This window comes from Serinus canaria, chromosome 1, assembly GCF_022539315.1.
Source record: "Serinus canaria isolate serCan28SL12 chromosome 1, serCan2020, whole genome shotgun sequence".
NCBI lineage: Eukaryota > Metazoa > Chordata > Aves > Passeriformes > Fringillidae > Serinus > Serinus canaria.
Window position 1 is genome coordinate 100997924 of NC_066313.1, and position 19259 is coordinate 101017182.

At 42.2% G+C, this 19259-nt stretch overlaps 1 protein-coding gene across 1 annotated transcript in view; it reads left to right on the forward strand.

The window, feature by feature from the left end:
• PTCHD1 (patched domain containing 1) overlaps positions 1-19259 on the forward strand; it is a 38782-nt gene that overhangs the window by 10973 nt on the left and 8550 nt on the right. The window contains exon 2 of the mRNA XM_009089713.4: positions 1590-2250. Coding sequence (XP_009087961.2) covers positions 1590-2250 — 661 coding nt within the window. The remainder of the gene's footprint in view (positions 1-1589; positions 2251-19259) is intronic.

Below are 19259 nucleotides of genomic sequence, written 5' to 3' on the forward strand. Positions count from 1 at the left end.
TTTAGAAGAAAGTTGTGCAAAAGACCCTAATCTGTTGCACAGACAGTTACATTTTTTCTCCCACCACAATGGAAAATTTTGCTTCTCACCATGGCCAGGTATTGTGTTCTCACAGTACTGTGAAAAGATCTGTTAGTTCAGTTCACTTCTCAAACTTATCTTCCTAATGTCAGTATTGAGCTGTTATTTCTGTCAAAAAAATTAAAACTACTCAAAGGTGGAAAAATACACCCCCAAGCTGCTAGAGAAACAAGATGAGAATATAGGAATGTTGTAATCTTTGTCTATATGATGTCACATTATCCTGCGGAATGGAGGCAACATAACTAAATTTATTCCCATCAGAGAGTGTGCAATGGAATCACAAAACAATCAGATTGATAGTACCATATAAATTAGGAGGGGGAAGGGTAGCTGGGTGGGGTGCTGCAAATAAATCTCAAATACCACACAAAAGTCACTATGACTGTTTAGTTTCAACAGATACAGGAGGTTAGCCAGGATTATTAGATATTTTTTTCCTTTGCCCCCACAAGAGTGTATAAACTCTACTGCTCTCCTGTACACTATCTTCTCTTTTTTTCAACAGTGTTTATCATCAGACAGAGTGATACATATTAGCAAACTCAATATTTTATTTTTGAAAAACGTTGTAACCTTACCCTATTAGGCCTTTTCTTTTGCCATATTTTAAATTTTTTGCTTCTTCTATGTTCACTAAAATGGATTCAGAAAAGGAAGAGTTTTCAGTATTTTTCAAGAAGAAATGGTAATTTTTTCTGCCTTTCTGATGCTCAAAAATAACTGAATATTTTTGGGGTCAGAGCTCAGGCATGGCAAATTTCAGAAGGATGAGAAACAAAAAGGAAGATGCACTAAGACCTGCTAGACCTAAATAACCTACAAACCCTAAAGTTAGGGGACCCTCACTAATTAACAGAACCTCTCAGAGAGAGCAGGAGAAAACCAGTGTCTGTCTCTGCCATTGCTTCCTGCTCTCAGACTACTGGGAATTTGATGGGCGAAAGAGAGAGGAGAAAAGAGGGCAAATTAATTGTTGCCAGATCTCGTTTCCCTGCTGTGCCAGCAGTCTCTATAGGCAGGACATGAGGCTGTGGCCTGTGCTGGTCCCCTGCTGCCAGCGCATTCTGCACAGGTGGCACACCTGCTCACAGTGCTCTTCTGCCTTCTGTACTTCAAGTTGATCTCTTGAGAGGGTAATTGGGCAATCCTGAGCACAACAGTGTCCCTGGACATGGCTGGGCTTTAGCTGGACCTGTTGAGTTTACTTATTTAGAGAGGCCAAACAGGAGCTGCATGTGGCACATACACACATCACATTATACCAGAGTTCCAGCAAAGGACACAGGGGAATAATACTGCTGATTTGATGCATGTTTCCTTTTTTTTTTTTTTTTTTTTCTTTTTTTGCAATGAGTGTGCTATTAATACTGCAGTCACCAGAACTTTTGTTGTTGTTGCTTAAATCAAATAGAAAAGGGACGGTGGTGAGGAGCTGCTGTCGTTCTGGCTGCTGCTGTGCGAGATGAACTGGTGAATAACGTGTGTGATTTCTCTTTCCCTTGTAGTTGCACTCTGCAGTGACCAGGATCCAAGTTCAAAGACCTGGTTTCAATTACACGTTTGCCCATATATGTATCCTGAACAATGACAAGACATGCATAGTGGACGACATAGTGCATGTACTGGAGGAATTAAAGGCTGCTCGTTCTTCTAATCGAACTAATTTTGCAATCACTTATCCGATTACTCACTTAAAGGATGGCAGGGAAGTGTACAATGGGCACCAGCTCGGTGGGGTTACTGTGCACAGCAAGGACCGGGTGAAGTCTGCAGAAGCCATTCAGCTCACCTACTACTTGCAGGCAATCAACTCCTTGAATGACATGGTGGCAGAGAAGTGGGAATCCATTTTTTGTGACACTGTTGAACTTTTCCAGAAATCCAACAGGAAAGTCAAAATGTATCCTTTCACTTCCTCTTCGCTGAAGGAGGATTTCCAGAAGACGAGCAGGGTGTCAGAACGCTACCTGATCACGAGCTTGGTCCTTGTGGTCACCTTGGCCATTCTCTGCTGCTCCATGCAGGATTGTGTCCGCAGCAAACCCTGGCTTGGCCTGCTGGGATTGCTGACAGTGACCCTTGCCACCCTGACTGCTGCTGGGATCATCAATCTCACTGGTGGGAAATACAATTCCACCTTCCTGGGAATCCCCTTCGTCATGTTAGGTAACTATCTCCTCTCTCTCTTCTGTGTGTTTGTGCCTCCCTGATGCATTTCCCAGCAAGCAGACAAGCATCACTGCATGGTTCCTGTTGTCTCATTCCTGCAGCACTGCCCCATGCCAAATCCACACTGCCACTTTTCCTAAACTGTTTTTATGGTGCCTGGATGTTAAAATCATGAGGCTCCAGCGTGGTGCCTGGATGTTAAAATCATGCCTGGGGCTCCAGTGTGGCATAGCACCATGCTGTGGGATGTGGAGCCTGTGCAGTAGCAAGGAACAAGGATGTGCAAATGTCATGCCTTTTGCAGCCCAGCTGCTGCTTCTCTGTGGATGTTTGATTCTGGTTTTGGAGGGAGACCTTTGCAGTGGTCCCCATGCAACACTGACTGCCTCAGGTGTGCTGGCAAATCAAAGGGCTGCCCATGTTGGGTATTTAGGGGGTGCTGGCTCCTTTGGAGACCACAGCAATACTGTTCTGGCTTGGCAGGTATCTCCCTGTGGGATAAGAGCAGTGGTTGGTTCTGGGTTGCATTTCTCCAGAAGTTCTTGTGTTGGCTGAGCAAGTGTAGGGAGAGTTTCACAGCCCTGGGGTGAGAACTTTGGCACCCCTGGCCAGGGATGCACCTGCAAGCTCAGCACCAGCACATCCCACGGCAGAGGGTTATGGAGGGAAGTGGCACTGACTGCTCCCTGGCTCCTGTACCAGCAGAGACATCTTTGTCTCCCTGGGTTTTGTACCACCTTCACTCACTGTGGAGTATGGAGTGATTTCAGTTTATTTTGTTTTGTTTTCATCAAGGGTAGGAAAGGGGAGGACAGGAGTCTGGTCATCTTGCTCCCAAGCCAAAGTCAGAGCCCTCTCCTGCTGGCACCAGGGCATTTGTGGGAACTCTGCATATTGTACCCAAAGAGGCATTTCATACCTAGAGGAGGACTTCACAGGAGACAGAAGGAGAGCTCTGGAGAGTTCGCAGCCTCTTTGTTTGTTTTTGGTTCATAACCAGTGTGAAAAGCTTTGTGCACTGTGGGTGTTTAATATGTCCTTGTTCACGCCATTATTCATTTGTGGAGAATAATACATGCATTGATTTGATCACAGCTTCCCCAGCTGAAAATCAGTGTTCAGTAATCCTTCAGGTTTCAAGTGTAAGAGTGTCTCCACTGACTTAGTCACATCATGTAGTGATATGACACGTTTTGAGCGCAGCTATTTTTATATCCAGCACCAGGTTCCTGTGCCGTGCCGGCACTGTAGTGCTGCTGCACTGTGGTATTGTTGCACTTTAATTAAAGACTATGCTTCAGTGCATCACACTACCAGTTAACATACAGAATATATTCAGTGACAAACAGAATCCAGCTACATTACATCGGCTGTCATTTTCAGATGACATCCGTGAAAATTAAACTACATTGTAATCTAGAGGAAATGCAGCACCAGAAAGAGTCAAAGAAAGGGTATCTTTCTGACCTGAGCCTCTGGTTTCTTTGCTGGGTTTTTGTGCCTGTTCATGTATTGTAAAATTCAATTCCTCAAACTAAGTAGTGTATAGTAAGTGTAACTTTAGATAGGAGGGGATTTTTTGATGTGTTACAAGAGTAGCAGAAAAGCAGTCTAAAGTCCAGATGTATGAAGTGAAAGTACGTGGGAAAACTGACTCAAAAATATGAAATATTAACTTTTTTTAGGGATCAAATATCTGCTCACTGGGACAACTTTTCAGATCTTTAATTTACTAGTAGTGACAATGCTGAGACTTGAAATCCTCAAAGACTTACAGATAACTATGAAAAGTTTCACGTGTCTATTTTAGTGCTCCTTTAAGTGCCAAGCTGTATAGTCAATTCTGATTTTCTTTAGTTTTTTTTTTCTTTTTCCTGATTTTTTTTTTTTTTGCTCTTGCTTGGTTGAAGTATTCCACTCTTAAAAGGGCAGCTCAGCTCCCACTGTGAACAAGTCAAGACAGAGCAGCCAAGTTCGTGTAAATCTTGCCCACTTCCCCAGCTGCATAAAATCTCCCAAGGGATAGGAATATCAACAGGTGAACAGAAGGCACTGACAGCATTTTGGAGTTTTTAATGAGAACTGTTTTAAACTGGCAGGTAGCTAGAAAAGCAGGTTGGCCTTTTTTTTTCCTTCCTGAAGTGAAAAGGCAAGATTCATGTGTTTTGAAATGTATTTCATACCTAGATGTTGTTTTTCTTATAAAGGATGTTTTAAGTCAAGGCAACTGAAAGACACCAAGAACCCTCCATTACAGCCTGCTGAACTGCTTCCACTTAATTCCAGTGACCGTCAGATTAGATCATAGATTAACTGACCTTTAGAAAGCTAAAGGATTTCTGGCTAACGATGTAGCCCTGCATCTATTACTCATAATCTCATGGCTAAAAGCAGAAATGAGACAGAAAAAATGATTACACTGGACACATTTCAGGTATGGCCCCTTTACTGGTATACATCATTAATGAAGTTTCCCTGGTTTATAGCAGCTGAGGATTTTTAACTTTTCATCAGTGTTGCGGAGGCGGGGGGACACTCTCCAGACATCATTTGACACAGGATGAGATTACATCTTTCATAACAAATAGCTTTCATCATGCACTCTGTCTCCTCCTTGGACCACTTCCTCCTGTGTTTCACTGCACAACCACTACAGCATTTGCATCATGTCTAACCTGAGTTCCCCTTTTGCAACTTAGCTGTCTTCATTTATCCATTGCATCTGGAAAATAATTTTTTTTCTTTTTCTTTGCATATTTGGTACCACTCTCAGTTGCCCAGTCTTCTTCCCTTTCATCCCAGCTTTCCTCAGACTGTGTTTACCAGACTTCCAGCAATCTTCTTACTTTTGACCATTCCACATCTTGCATGGAGTGTGGTGCCTAAATCCAGGCACAGGATTCAGACTGAGGCTTTCAGCAGCACGTAGAGTAGGAGGATGATTTTTCACATCTTGCATATGGCACTGCTGTTCATACGTCGCCATATGTCATTCATTTTTTCTCAGCGGTATGAAGTGGTTGGCATTTGGTTGGTGGTACATGGTAATTCACAGATCCTTCATGTCATTTTCTACCCTGTTTTCACAGTCATTTATTCCAAACAACATGTAGAAGTTTGCCCCTGTCCTTGCTGAATTATAGCTTGTTTATCTCACACCATTTCTCCTCAATAAATTTATCTGGAGACCATCACTGTCTCCAAGAAATATTAGCTGGCCAGCAATGTTTTGCAATTATCAACCTTTTCATATTTTCAAGAATTACTTTCTAAACAGGTTGTCCAGTCACAAGCCCAGTCTAAAAATATAGGCAGTATGTCTGGAAAATAGTCTGATCAAAGTGCTTTGTAATACTTCTTCCATTCATCCTGTTTTCTTTGACATCTCTTATTCGTCAGCCATTTCCAAGAACAAACAAGCTGCAGTGAAGGGTACCAGTCTCTGTAGATGTTGAATCCTCCGCTTTTGCATCAACAGGGAATTTTAAAAGTTACTAAATTCCCACAATTTACCGAATTACAGTCTTAAGCTCAGGCTGTATAAGTGTAGGCAGAAATATCTTTTGCCTACTCCACCTGTTAAATATGACATGCCAGTTTAAACACTTCATACTTGGGTTTTAATCAGGGTAGTTTATTCTCATTTATTTTACTTTTAATTAAGGCAGATTACTGTAATCCATCTTACAAAAGATGACTCTACATAGTCTGAGTATGTCACTACTATTTTTATGGTGAGGCAGGTTTCTTTTCTGCTATCCCTGATTTCTAAACCAGTGGCAAAAACTGAAGCTGGGAGAAATGTTGCCAGAGCCCCCCTTCCCCAGCAGATACTAGAAGGTTCCCTTTGGTGTCTGGAGGTCCAGCTGTGAGAGGCTGGGGCTGGCCTGAACCCCACTGATGGCTGTGGGGTGCGGCAGCAGAGTCCAGGTTGGCTGCAGCCACTCTTTTCTCTGGGGTATCTTTTCAAGTCAAACTGGGAGCTGCTCTTCTCCAGTTATAGGTTAACACAGGTATTTCTAACCTGAAAGTGAAGCCTAAAACCTGGAAAAATTAGCAGGCTCCCGCCCTTGTCTGGACATAGTATGAATTCGTTTATGTCTCTGTGGTTTTTTTCAAACTGCCATCCATATCTATCAGTGTGCAAACAAGTAATTTAAGGACAAGCTTGCTGTCTAGATCTTGTGAATACTTTGCTGAATTAAAGATGTTCATTTTTGACATAGGAACAAAAAAAATTCTACAACTAGGTTGGGTTTAAAATAGCTGATTTATAGTGTCAGCCGAAAAACAGAATTAAAATTCTGATTTCCAATTGCTTTCTTCATTAAAAACTACAGATGTTTGGTCTGGCACAGATGCTAATATATCCATCATAAGTTTCCCTTACACATTAAATGCTGTTTAAAAACTGCCAAACCTTTCAAAATAATGTTTTCCTCAAAAAATCACAGCGTTACCAAACAAATCATTGGACAACAACCAGCGCTGTCTGAACAAGTTTTTGGCGTGACTTTTTTTTTCCCTTCCCAGAGGCAGAGTGGAACCTAGGCACTCAAAAGAAAATTGCACCATAGCCCTTTGCACTGCAAGCTAGCAATGTGTTTGCTGTTCCTTGAGAAATGAATACAGCTTACTCGGGGAGAAGTGGCTCTCTTCAGCTGCCAAGTTCGTGAAAAGCATCGGCTGTGTGAAACCGCGCTGGAGCGCCGGGCGCTGCCAGATATGGGCAGGGACGTGGGGCCAGCTCCCTGAGCTTATATTTAGCCTCCCAGGCTGGCAGGGGAAAACCAGGTAGAAGTTATGAGAGTGGCTTGAGCATGTAGCACACTGTAAAAGGAAATGAGAGGCAGCCGTGTGTGAAACTCAGCAAAAACAGGGGCAAATGAAAACCCCTTTTTACAACCCCATGGCATCCCGCCCTGCAACATGCCCCGTCTGGGATGAGAGAAAGGAAAAGCAGTCAGCAGAGAGATCCAGGGAGGGATGGGTGGGAAGGAGCAGGTGGAAATGTCAGGCAGGACCCAGGCAGGGTTCTCCTGAGGTTCAGTCTCAAGTGGAGGAAAGTCAGGGGGAGAAGGACACCCTTACAGGGCTGCAGAGGAGGCACAGGAGTAGGTGAGGTGTGGAGCACTTTGGAAGGTACCTGGAGGAACCAGGGCTCATAGTGGCACCTTACAGATGCAGAGAAGTTTCAGTCACTTCCTAGAAACACAAATGTGTTGGATGCACACCTTCCACATGGCTTGCCTTGGGGAGAGCTGTGCTGATGGAGAAGTGAGCTCAGATACCTGTACTTTACAAATGCAAAAAGTTGGAGCACCATAGATGGGATCTGAGGTCAGAGACAGTTGGGAAAGAAAGCTGGAAGGAAAAAGGCAACAGAAGAAGAGGGGAGGTCAATGTGTTTGGTGATAGGAGTGAAAAGCACAGGAGGGCAAATGAGAGGACTGCTGAAGGTTAGAGACCATGAAGGCAACGGGCAACTAACCCAAGCAGAGCAGCTGACAAGCAGCACAAAAACCTGAGGGTGTTCAGGCACACACCAGTACACCAGCACACACCAGTACATGGGGCTCACTGGTGCTGTGCCTCTGAGCCTGTAAGGCACCTGGCCTGGCTGCTGCCATGTTCTCTGAAGAACATGCTGGTAGAGAGTTGCAACATATGGCAAATTGATACACCCAAAAAGCATCCATTATCCTCCCCATCAAGCATCCAAGTGTTTGCTGTGTTCCATAAAGCTGAAGAGTCAACATTGGTTACGTATAGAGAGTTGCAAAGACAGTGAAGCAGGCCCTCCACAGGTCTCCCCAGTGCCCTTCAGTCCACACACAGAAGTAACACACACCCCCAAATGAAAAGACTTTGTAGAGTATTCTTCCACCAGTTGGAAGAATTTGACTTTGTAGAGTATTCTTCCACCAATTTTCCTGCTGTCAGTTAATAAAATGTGAAGCTTACTGGGTCTGTTTTTTTATTCCCCAGCTAAGCTTTCTCATTCCACCTGTGCAACTGTCCCTCTGCTGTCCTTTCATGCTGTGAAGAAGCATGTTCTCCTTCAGCTGGCTGCCCCCATATCTCTTTCTCCCATCTCATCCATCTCTTTTGCAATATCTGGCAGCCTCCTCCAGCAGGTCTCACCCATCTTCCTGCTCCAGGCCATGGCATCTCCTTCTAATGCCTGCACAGCTCTCAGCATCTTTTGGTCTCACTAAGCTTCCTTCATCTTTTCACATTCCTGTCAGTGTGTCCCCCCTGCCATTTTGGTTGGGTTTTCTTTACATTTCTCCTCTCTCATCCTCTCCTCTCCTCAGCCACAGCTGGCCCCATTGCTCCCACCATTTTCCCTATGTTCTTCACAACTTCCTTGGCACACAGATAGGTCCCCACTGTGCCCTGCAGTTGTTTCTCAGCTGCTTGTGGTTTCCACCATTCATACTTTTCTTTTTTCATACTGCCAAAGCACTCCAAGAGTGCCCTGGAAGTACACTTGGTTTTTTGTCACTCCATCTGCTCAGCTTTCCCAGTTCAACCCTGCACGGCTCAGTTACAGTCCTAAAGCATTTTGTGGTTTGTTCCTTTCATCCCTTTTCTAAGAAATGAATAAAATTATCTGGTTTTATCTACCCTGAGCAGACAGAATCCCTGGCATGTCACTTTCCTCATCATGCTCTTTTCTTCTCCCTTTTCTGTTCTCAGTCCCTCAGTTTTTTATGACATCTCTAAGCAGCATGCAGTCCTTCAAGCATCACATGGCATTTCTGTTCCTCATGTGGAAGAGGGAGGAAGAGCAGAAGTAGGTTCCCAGGCCATCCCTCCTCACTCAGTGTACCAATTATTCCACTCACCAAAGTCAGCACTTTCCACCCAAAGTGGAGCTGATTAATCACCTCCTTCACCTGCTGCTCTTCCTCAGTCCAGCTCTCCTCCTGAAGGATGATGTCTCCAGCCCCTTAAGAAACCCAAACACAGAAGCCACTATTGCATGGGGAAGAAATAGACTTGAAAAACAAATGGTGCAGACTGTTTTACACACCAGCCCTTTCCAGAGCAGTTGAAAAGCAGCAGGCAGAGCTTGCAGCTGGCACACATGACACACAGCCAACATGGTGCCCAAGTTCCCCCTTCCCCAGCACAAAGCCCAGTGAAATCCCTGCACACGGTCGTGCTTCTTGGCTTCAGAACACTGCTGATGACTCAGATAATTTACAATGTTTTTTGGAAGAGAGGAGCTGTATCCATAGGAAGTCAGTCCAGAGAACATCTTAATATTAAAACCAAGTGCTGTGCAGCCATTTACTCTTCTTTTTTGCTGTTCCAATGTACACTTGTGAAATGTGTGTTACAGGTGATGCAGCCTGTTCAATGAACATTCATTTATGCAAAGAGTAACAGAAAGCTGTTGCTCTTTTACTGTCTGCATTTTTGTAACTGTGGGGAACTCAGTGCATGCAAGGACTCAGTGGAAGGTGAGGTGTCCCAAACAGTCACAGGCACCAAGAATTTGGCACTGACATCCTGATTTTCTTCAAGCAGTGAAGTCCCTCAAGAGAGACTTTCACATATATGAGAATTTACTGGAAGTTCAGAGGTTAAAGAAAGGAATCTTGTCTCTATATCTACATGTAGAATGTGTATGTGTATGTATATGTATGTGTGTATATATATATATGTATATATATATATTTTTTTTATATATATATATACATATATACACATATTTGTGGCACACTTTATGTACTGGTTCTGGGTGGTCAGTGACGACCTGGGAAACATCAGCAGGAACTGATGTGACTTCATTTTAGGTCTGGCTGCGAGAGAGATAGTGCTCATTGTGAGTTTCAAATAAACGACATCCCCCAGATAGGCAATAGCCTAGAGGTATAGCAGAGAGGGGACCAGTCATTTTCAGGTCATGAAACCTCTGGCAGAGAATCCAGAGGTGAATTAAATAAATTGGAATAAGTCTGGATGCTTTGTGAAAAGCCCAAGCTGAGTTCCAAACTTGTAATTTTTTTTTTTTTAATCATAAAAATAGTAGGTTGGATGTGCTTTAACTGAATTTTTGCAACTTTCTGAACATTGTGTTTCACATATGGTTGATCTATATATTATGAGTAAGAGTAGTGACAAACATCACTAAAACAGGAGAATTTAAGTGTATGCCTGAGATATTGCAGTTGTAGCTTTCTCACCAGAAAAGGAGAAACTTGGAGAGTGGTAAACAAATTCATATTCCACTGGCCCTTGTTCCACTAGGACAGCACTCCTAGAAGCAAATGATATTTTAGCTTGTAGCCTTAGAAATTTAAAGCAGATTGAAAAGCTGTTTGCCCCAAATGTACCCCTATGCCTTACTCCATCTGCAGGAGGTTTGCTGTATGTCACTTGGCTGCTCTGCAACATGGTAAACATTGACACAGCATGGGTGATTGCAGGAGGCTCTCACTTTTCCACAGCATGCATAAAATCTGCCCAAAAAACACTTAGTGATGAAAATCAGTTTTCAATTTTGTCTGCTGATGTGAGTCATAGCATGTCATATGTGAGACAAGCCCAGGTTTCTTAACAGACTAACCCCACATGTGACCACCTCCTCAGCCAGTGAGGCTTGAGCTATGTACACCATGGGGAATTCATCTTGCCAGCTGCACCTGTCATTCCTTTGCTGTCCTGGCATGGCACTCTCCCATCCTGCACAGGGTGGTCCTGGCTCCCCACACACCCTGGGGTCTGCACCCCATGCCAGCAGCAGTGGTGAGCAGACCCCTGCCCTCCTCCTCTTGTCATCCTCCTTGCAGATTTCTCCCTCTCTCTTCAAAAAACAGCTTACCCAGGGCACTCTGCTTCCTGGGAGATTTTCCTGAGCTAAAGAGGATGAAGAGGCATTCCTGGGAGGACTTTGGGGCAGGGAGACCTTTGGAGGCCAGACAGAGTCAGGTGCTCCCTGGTGTTTGCTCCGGAAGCACAGACTTGCACGTACAGCACAGGTTTGGCTCAAATGCTTTCGGTTCACATCTGCAACAGGTCTGGGGAGTCACTGGATGAGCAACCCATGCAGACATAAATATTCCAGCAGCTAAAACCAGATTTTGCTAACACACATCTCCTTCTGTTGCACTGAAAGAAATATGACTTTTAACTTTTGCCAGGTCTTTTGTGAAAACAGAGGAAAGCAAGTGACACGTTTAAATAGAGCTGACAGCCTGCTATTTAAATGCCAAAACAACCCTTTACTGATTTTTAAGTGGAATAAATGTTCTCTTTATATATAAAAGTGGATTTTGAACTATAACTTAGTTTGCTTATCAAAATACAAGATCCACTCAAGTTTTCCCTCAAACGTATCTTTGTTTTTAAAATGTGTTTATATTACATTCTTGCTATCACTGTAACAACAAAATTTCAATTACATTGTTTCAAAAGTAAAAAATTCAATAAAATCATCCATAATTCTCCCAAACCCTAAATCAATGATTTTATTTAATTGAAATCAGTGGGTCTGTTCAGGATTTACCATGTAAATTCTGAATTGCATGTACAATCATTATATTAGGAGGCTGTTAATTTAAACAGAATTTGGTATTCTTTAAAAAAATAGTTTGAAAATGCAATATTAAATAGTAAGATTTTTTATTAGTAAATAGCTCTAAAATACTCCAAAAATAAAAAGTAGTGAACCATGTTACCACCAGCACTGATTAGGGATTGTGGTGAGGTCTAGGACTAAGAATATCAAGGCATTGTTTAATTCTACTTAATTAAAATATTCCTCATTCTCTTTGTTTCTTTTCCCCTTAAATAGATAGAAAAATTACAGAATATTTATGTGTGCCTTGTGCACGTACATGCATTTCTTCAAAAATAGAGATTTATATGTAGAATGATTTTCATTTCAATAGTTATATGTCATCATGTTTTATATATATGTATATGTAATATATGATCATAGTTTTAAAATTAGCTTGTGACTTGTACCATTTTCTTAAATATTGGTTCATTTTAGTTTGTTTGCCACAATAAAAAATAGTACTGAGGAGTTTATAGTGTGTGTGCAGCACGCACCCCAAGCATTGCTGGCTGTGTCCCCAGAGTTCAGGTGAGAGGCTGATTTAATTTTGTCCTGCTCTGTGCAAATGGGTACTTTTTAGTACAGGTCAGAAAGTGCTGCACTGACCAAAGCTGACTGTTTCACAGGACAGCAAAGAATTGACTGGGTGCTCCATTTGCAAAAGCTCGTTTAAAACTGTAGGATATGATGGCAGACCCTCATAGCCAGAAGGCTGGGATCTAAATTACTGTGGTGCAGCAGATCCATACCAGTCTTAGGAGGAACCTACTCTCCTTTTGTGGCTGGGAGTGCTGCACAAGACCTAAATGAGGCCTCAGCCTTGTGCTGGATTTCCAGACACACTCCATTTTCCTGGCTGTGCATTAAGCAATTTCAGTGCAGGCTTAATGGCCCGGAGAGTCTTTCAGCAGGATCTATGACTGAGAATATCATTGTGGTCTCCCAGTGTGAAGCACTGAGCACCAGCTGAAGACATCTTCTCTGCACACACCAACCAAGGCAGCGTGTGCTGCACGGGGACACTTTCTCTTCACAGTGCATTTCTGTGGGCACAGCCACCCACAGCTGTGAAACACAGCAGATTCTGAGAGCATATTATTAAACATTTTGGTTTCTCTTACTTTGTTGCCAAGAAGATACTGCACAAAACACAGTTCTCTCTCCAGAGACTGAGGCGGATTTTTATCTGGTGTGCATGCACCAAGATACTGTGGTTTTGATGCTGATAGTGAATTGAGGAATACTTGGGCATGCATGGGGCTTTCTGACTGGGATGGCCAGTGCTGTTGTAAGCACAGCATTGGGGAGATCAGCCTGACAGTTGAGGACAAGTGGCTAATAATCAAATGTAAAGCAAAACCAGAGATTGATCAAATGGTTTATGCCTAGATACCTAACAGGCTCACCTCCCTAATTTCAGTATGTGTCCCTCTCAGGAAGATCCCAAGTCAGATGTTAGTACCTGCAGCCTTAGTACATCTCAGGTGATAATATGTGTAACATTTAGTACCCTTTAAAACAATAATTGCAAATACTGAATCTACCCAACAGTATTGTTACCGTGTTTCTGAGGTGTGTTGTCATACCTGTAATGCAGTTACAATACTGATGTGTGGAGGTGAATAAAGCACTGCAATATGTACAGCCTATGCTTATCTACATCCCATCCCATGTTGCTCTTCATGAGTCCTGAATCCCTGTACCATGCCTGCACATAGCATTCAGGCTTACTTGGCCTTTGAACCTGTGCTTGGAGGTATGAAATAAGGTCAGGCTGAGCTTGTGTGGCTGGGAGTTCAATCACTTTGCCAAAGAGGATGCATTTAACATACTCAACTGTCCACAGCCTGCAATTCCCTAGTCATAATTTCCCTGGGACAAACACTGCTGCCTGGAAACACAGTTGTTTAGATGAGTACCTTACAGGATGTTAGTATCCTCCAGGATTTTACTCTACACTATGAACTGGGCTCCCACAAACAGGCAAGTCTGGGAAAAGCAAGTGGGATTCACAGTGCATTTCTTAGCTCAGCACAAATGTTTGGGACAGACAAGTCTGCACTGTGGGATGTTCAGCAACACACACCCTCCTTCATGTCCGACATCCATGCAGCAAAACTGGAGTGTTGCACCATTTATGGACCACAAAGTTGGACATTGCTTAGGGTTTGTTACAACAGCAGGCTAATGATGGTATAGCTGGTCAGCTCAACCCTTGCCAGTACATTGTTATCCACTCAGTGAAAAGTATTGTATAAATAGGTTTGGTGCTGATTGTCTGCATGCTGAAGGATCTCATTTAGCTGTGGTATTGTATTATTTTAGTGAGAGCAGGCTATGCAGCCAGATGTTTGCTTCAGCTGGATGCAGATATTCTTGCTCTGCCTGTCACCTTCAGTAGCAGTTTGAGCCTGGTGGATGTTCTGGGCTGAAATCCTGCCTGCTGGGAGAGGCCACATGGAGCAGGCCAGGTCTTTAGTCAACAACTGGTTGATTGCAACTCCTGTGACAAATGGAGTCTGGATTAGTGGTTTCACTTGGCTTGTCAGAAGATGGGAGCTGATGAGATCACTGATCTAGCTGGAAAAAAATAAGTCAGCAGGGGGAAATTATCTCAGCCTCTTTGTTGACATTACTGTAGAAAGCAGTTCTAGAGTTGGGCAGCATACATTGTTATTTTTAACACTGTCAGCTAGGAAAATTCATTGTACCTTCATTATATCATATGTTATTGCAGGTACCATTTTGGAAAGGGCAATTCCTGTGATGTGATTCTGATCTCCTATGTACTATTTTTGCACAAGAGGAGTTCTTGAGACCTTGCCTGCATTGGCAGCAAGCTGGGATATGCATTTACAGCATCCTAGGTATTTCATGTTAATTCATCTGGTGTTTGTCTCTGCGGATGATATTTCACTCCACTTTGAATGTGAATCAAGCTGTGCTTCACAGATACCCACAAAGAAAGCTGGTGCAACATAGTTTGCCCTCTGTACATTTACACCCTTTTTCACAGGACACTAAATTCCTCTTGTAGACAAGTGCTCCAATTCAGTGGGGTGATTTCAGGCTTAAATCAACCTGAGTGGGACAACAGTGGTCCAGCTGAGCTGATAGTGTTACAGGGATGCAGCCATTACAGTGCAAGCACTAAAATCAAAATCCACACTTAACCTCAGAAATTCCATCAGAGCATGCTCCCACTTTAAATTTTCAGCCATCCAGTTTACAAGGCTCCCATATATCCTACCATGAGTCATTACCCATTTCAGACAGTCTTTTGTGCCATCAGCATAAGGAAAAGATTTTGTTTCAAAAGTAGCCTTAAAAAAAAGCCACCATTCCTTTAGTCCAGTGTAGACTTAAACAGGTGAATCAGTAGCCATGTGGGACCAGAAAACTTCAGTAGGAGAGAGGAAGTAAGGCCTGAGAAGGGAGAAACACCCCACAGCCCAACTTGGCCACTAGAGAAGTCTGCTCCCTCTGAAAGACAGTCTGATGCTTTATCAGCCTCCCTCAGGGGCAGATCTGTTGTTGTTAGTGTTTTGTGTGCCTCTGCATTAAAATGGGATTAATAAAATCTATCAGCCCTGAAATGCCACCTTCCACACAGAAGTTTGGAACTTCACAACCTGTGAGTGGCCTTTTACTGAGAGAGATTTTACTCAAGTATCAAACACATACAGAGACATACAACCTTCAAAACAGTAAGGACAAAAAAGATGAGACCCATGGTGTACTATTATTCTCTACTTTCATAGAGGGGTAAAAGTGCAAAAAGAAGAACCAAAAACCTCTTTCTCTGTCACTCCCTTCAATTTCTCTGATGGAAAAAGTCTATCTGGGTATCAAGCCTCATATTACCACAATAAGATCAAAACTTCACATGATTTTAGTGCAAAATTGATACCCCTCACTTGTTTTACAAAAGCAGGCAGCTGGCATTGTTTCAGGTAAGCAGTTAAGCCAAGCAGGTAGAGAACTGGTTTGTGACTCCAGTGACCAGCAGGTCACTCTGCTGCCCTCTCACAGGCTCTAGGGCTGCTTCAATCCCTTCTCGTCCCTCTGCTTGGGTTCGCAGTCAGGAGCAGAGCCAGCACTAAGCCCAGGCTGCCCGTGCCAATTCATGAGGGCCCCTTGCTTGAGCAACCACTTAACAGGGGAAAGGATGCATTTCTTTTTTGAGGTTTGAAAATGGTACTAAAAAGAACTGTTTCAGTGCCTGCACATAAGTAGTATTTTAAAATGAGGTAAATGACTTGATAATCTTAAGGAAGATAAAATTTTTCTTTCATTTTCACAACTTCCTACAAATGCTTTTTTTCTGATGTAGGCTCTGCATTGATTTTGCAAGACTTGTTTCTGAAGGAGGCGAATGAAACTTTTTATAGCATTTTCAGGCTACCCATAAAAATGCTGTATTTAGGCTAGGCCTAATTTATCAGATTTATTGGTAGTATTACTATTATTATCAGGTTCTAAAATTAAAGGTAGCCCACCTCAGGCTAAAAAACCTGTGGAGATCCTCAGCATTAGCAGTAATTTTCTTCTTAATTTTCTTTGACTACAGAAGTCAGAATGTCTGCTCTCAGTCCTCCAGCATAAGGTAGGAGTATCTCCTAAATGCAAAGCAGCAGAAAAAGAGAATAAGAAAAAGAAGTCTGATTCCAATTTTGCCCAAAATACCTTTCTCCTCTCCCTTTAACATTTTCCTTTGACCCTGAACCTCTTTTTCTTCAAAAACTCCCATCTTTTTGTGTACTTCTTGTTAGCTCGTGACTGTACAGCCTGACTGTAGGGCACGACCGGTGAATCATAACAGCAAATGTCAGCAGGAAAAGATCTCCAGTAGCCCATTAGCTGTTTGAGTTCATATTTATTATTTACTGAATGACCGTGAATAATGAACAAGTTGCTCTAAATGATTACAGATTTGTGCCTAAATCTCTATTAAAAAGGGAGAAACTGTTGAAGCAATTACAGAATTTATTTACAAGCAAAAAAATTCCCTTCGTCTCATTAATATTACCTGGAGTAGATGTAGCAACAGCAAGAGAAATAGAGGTAATTGGTGCAAATTGATTAGGGATGCAAAAAACGAAAACTCTGAAATGACAGAGAAAGAAATTCTGAAAGAAATTCTCTCAAAATGCTTCCATGGAGATATCTGCCCTAGTCTCTGTGGGCTAACTTATATGAACATCGTCGAGTTAGAATGTTGGAGATTGTTACCCAAGTTGTGTTTACAGTCAGTATTTAGAGGTAAATTAGGTGAGGTAAATCCCATCCTAGCTAAATACAGCTGATCTTTTGACTGCCAAGCCTAATTTGTGCTGGAGTTTGGGCCTAATTTTTTCCTGAGGAAACTGGATAAGGTGAGGAGTGTCACTGGTGCAAAAGTCTGCAACTTTAGGCATGTCCTCTTCAATGTAAATGATAATTCTGTAGCTGTCCTATAAATGGACAGAGAAATCACAAACTGTACAATTGAAGGAAAATACCAGCTCCTAGTACACAGATTGTGTAGCAAACAACAAAAGGAACCTATCCTAAAATAGAAAAGAATCCAAATATTTTTCTCTTGACTTTGTGGAGCACATGTGGTGACGCCTCTTCATGCATTTACTTGAGCAGTTCTCTAAATCAGATTCCATTTTAGGGTAGTCTTGAAGATTATGTAAGAGCAAATTGTGGTTTTATCTTTCCTGCTTAAAGAAGGAATGTGGTATCAGAAGTCAAGTTATCAGGCATTATCCAAAGCCTTATACCTGTTAAAATGTCATGCTTAGCATCATATTTAACTAGCTCTAATTTCCTTCTCTCATTGCACAGTCAAAAGTTCCCCAAATTAATATGGCTATTTGAGTATTTTTAGGCAAGAGACTATTAATGCTGGGTTGTTTTTGTTTTTTTTTTTACAAAAACATGCTATAGTTAAAGCTCATGATGGAAGTAATTTGTAATATCCAATGACCTCATTTTATTCTGTTTTGCTCACTCAATGCTAATGCGTATGATGCCATGTGAAATTCGCAGACGAGCCTGTCTGCAGGACTCATGGGAGCCATAAATGGATTAAACCTCTCACTCCCTACTTTGGCAAGTGATCAGTTACATTTAAATAAAGGTCAGTCTGTCTTTACAAAGAACACACTGAAAGCAAGCTTAATAGCTTTCCCTACTGAGCCCAGAACATAACTATTTGAAGCATAATTAGCAACGGGGTGCCAGTCACTGATTGTGCTTTTTGCTTGATTTTATGTCTGGGGAGTTCCAGTATTCCCTATTAGCTTTAAGAGGGGGCACAGTGCTAGTTATCAAATTGACAGTCTTGACCTGGCCTCTGAAAACAGCTGTAAAACACTGTTGGGGAAAATTAAGATGAATGCCAAAGCCAGGTCTGTAATACTGCTACAAATTGGACATTTGAGGTCCATGCCGCCACTCTAAATAACAAAATAGGTAAAATATCTGATATACATGAGAGTGTGGACTTGGTTACACTAAACCAAGGAGATACACCAGCTGTCCTATTGTCTCATCTTATGAGCTCTTTATTGTGACTTCTTTATAAAATACTCCATACCTATTCTTTTCAGCATAACAGAGTGACCAGCTCTGCCATCTGTCAAAATACAGATTTCAAGAAGGGTGGAGTGAATCAGCAACAACTGCCCCTACAGTAAAAGGTGCTGACAACAGAAGGGTTATTTTGTCAAGTTAATTAAATATTTAGCCTCTATGAGGTGTTTAAGAATAAACATGGTTATAGACTCACAGCATCATAGAAAGATTTGGGATGGAAGGGACCTTCACGATCATCTAGTTCCAGCATCCCTAATATATCTTGTGGTGTTCCAGTTCTTCAAAATACCTCATTTGCTTGGGGTTTATGGGCTGGTATTTATATGCCTGGTAGCAAAAGTGATCATTGTCTACAGGGGGAGAGAACAGAGCTGATGCAGCAATCTTGGTACTCTGCAGACAGCCTGAAATTCTGAGATCTGTGAATTACCTTGACCTTCCTGACTGGAGCATCAGCTTTAAATGTTCAGTGATTGCACTTCAGTGTTATCAGCAGCTAATTTAGCACTGATCATTTTATCTACAACTATCAGAGAAGATGGGTAAGAGCAAAACACAGTGGACTGACTTTTAGGAATTTCTGGAGATAATCCAAGAGCAGACCAGGGAAGCAGACAAGTGACAGCAAAATCAGCAAAAGAATAAGGAGTAGGAGGAATTAAAAGGCAGCAAAGAGGTGGGATTATATGGAAAAGATCTCTTAAGTAAAGATGAACGGTATAATAAATTATTATGAGAAAATATTACCATCTCACATTTTAGGTGTGATACAAAGACTATATTCTGTTTATCTCGGTGTAAATCGTCAAACTACATTTACTTCAGTTCCTCTCACCTGGTAGATGGT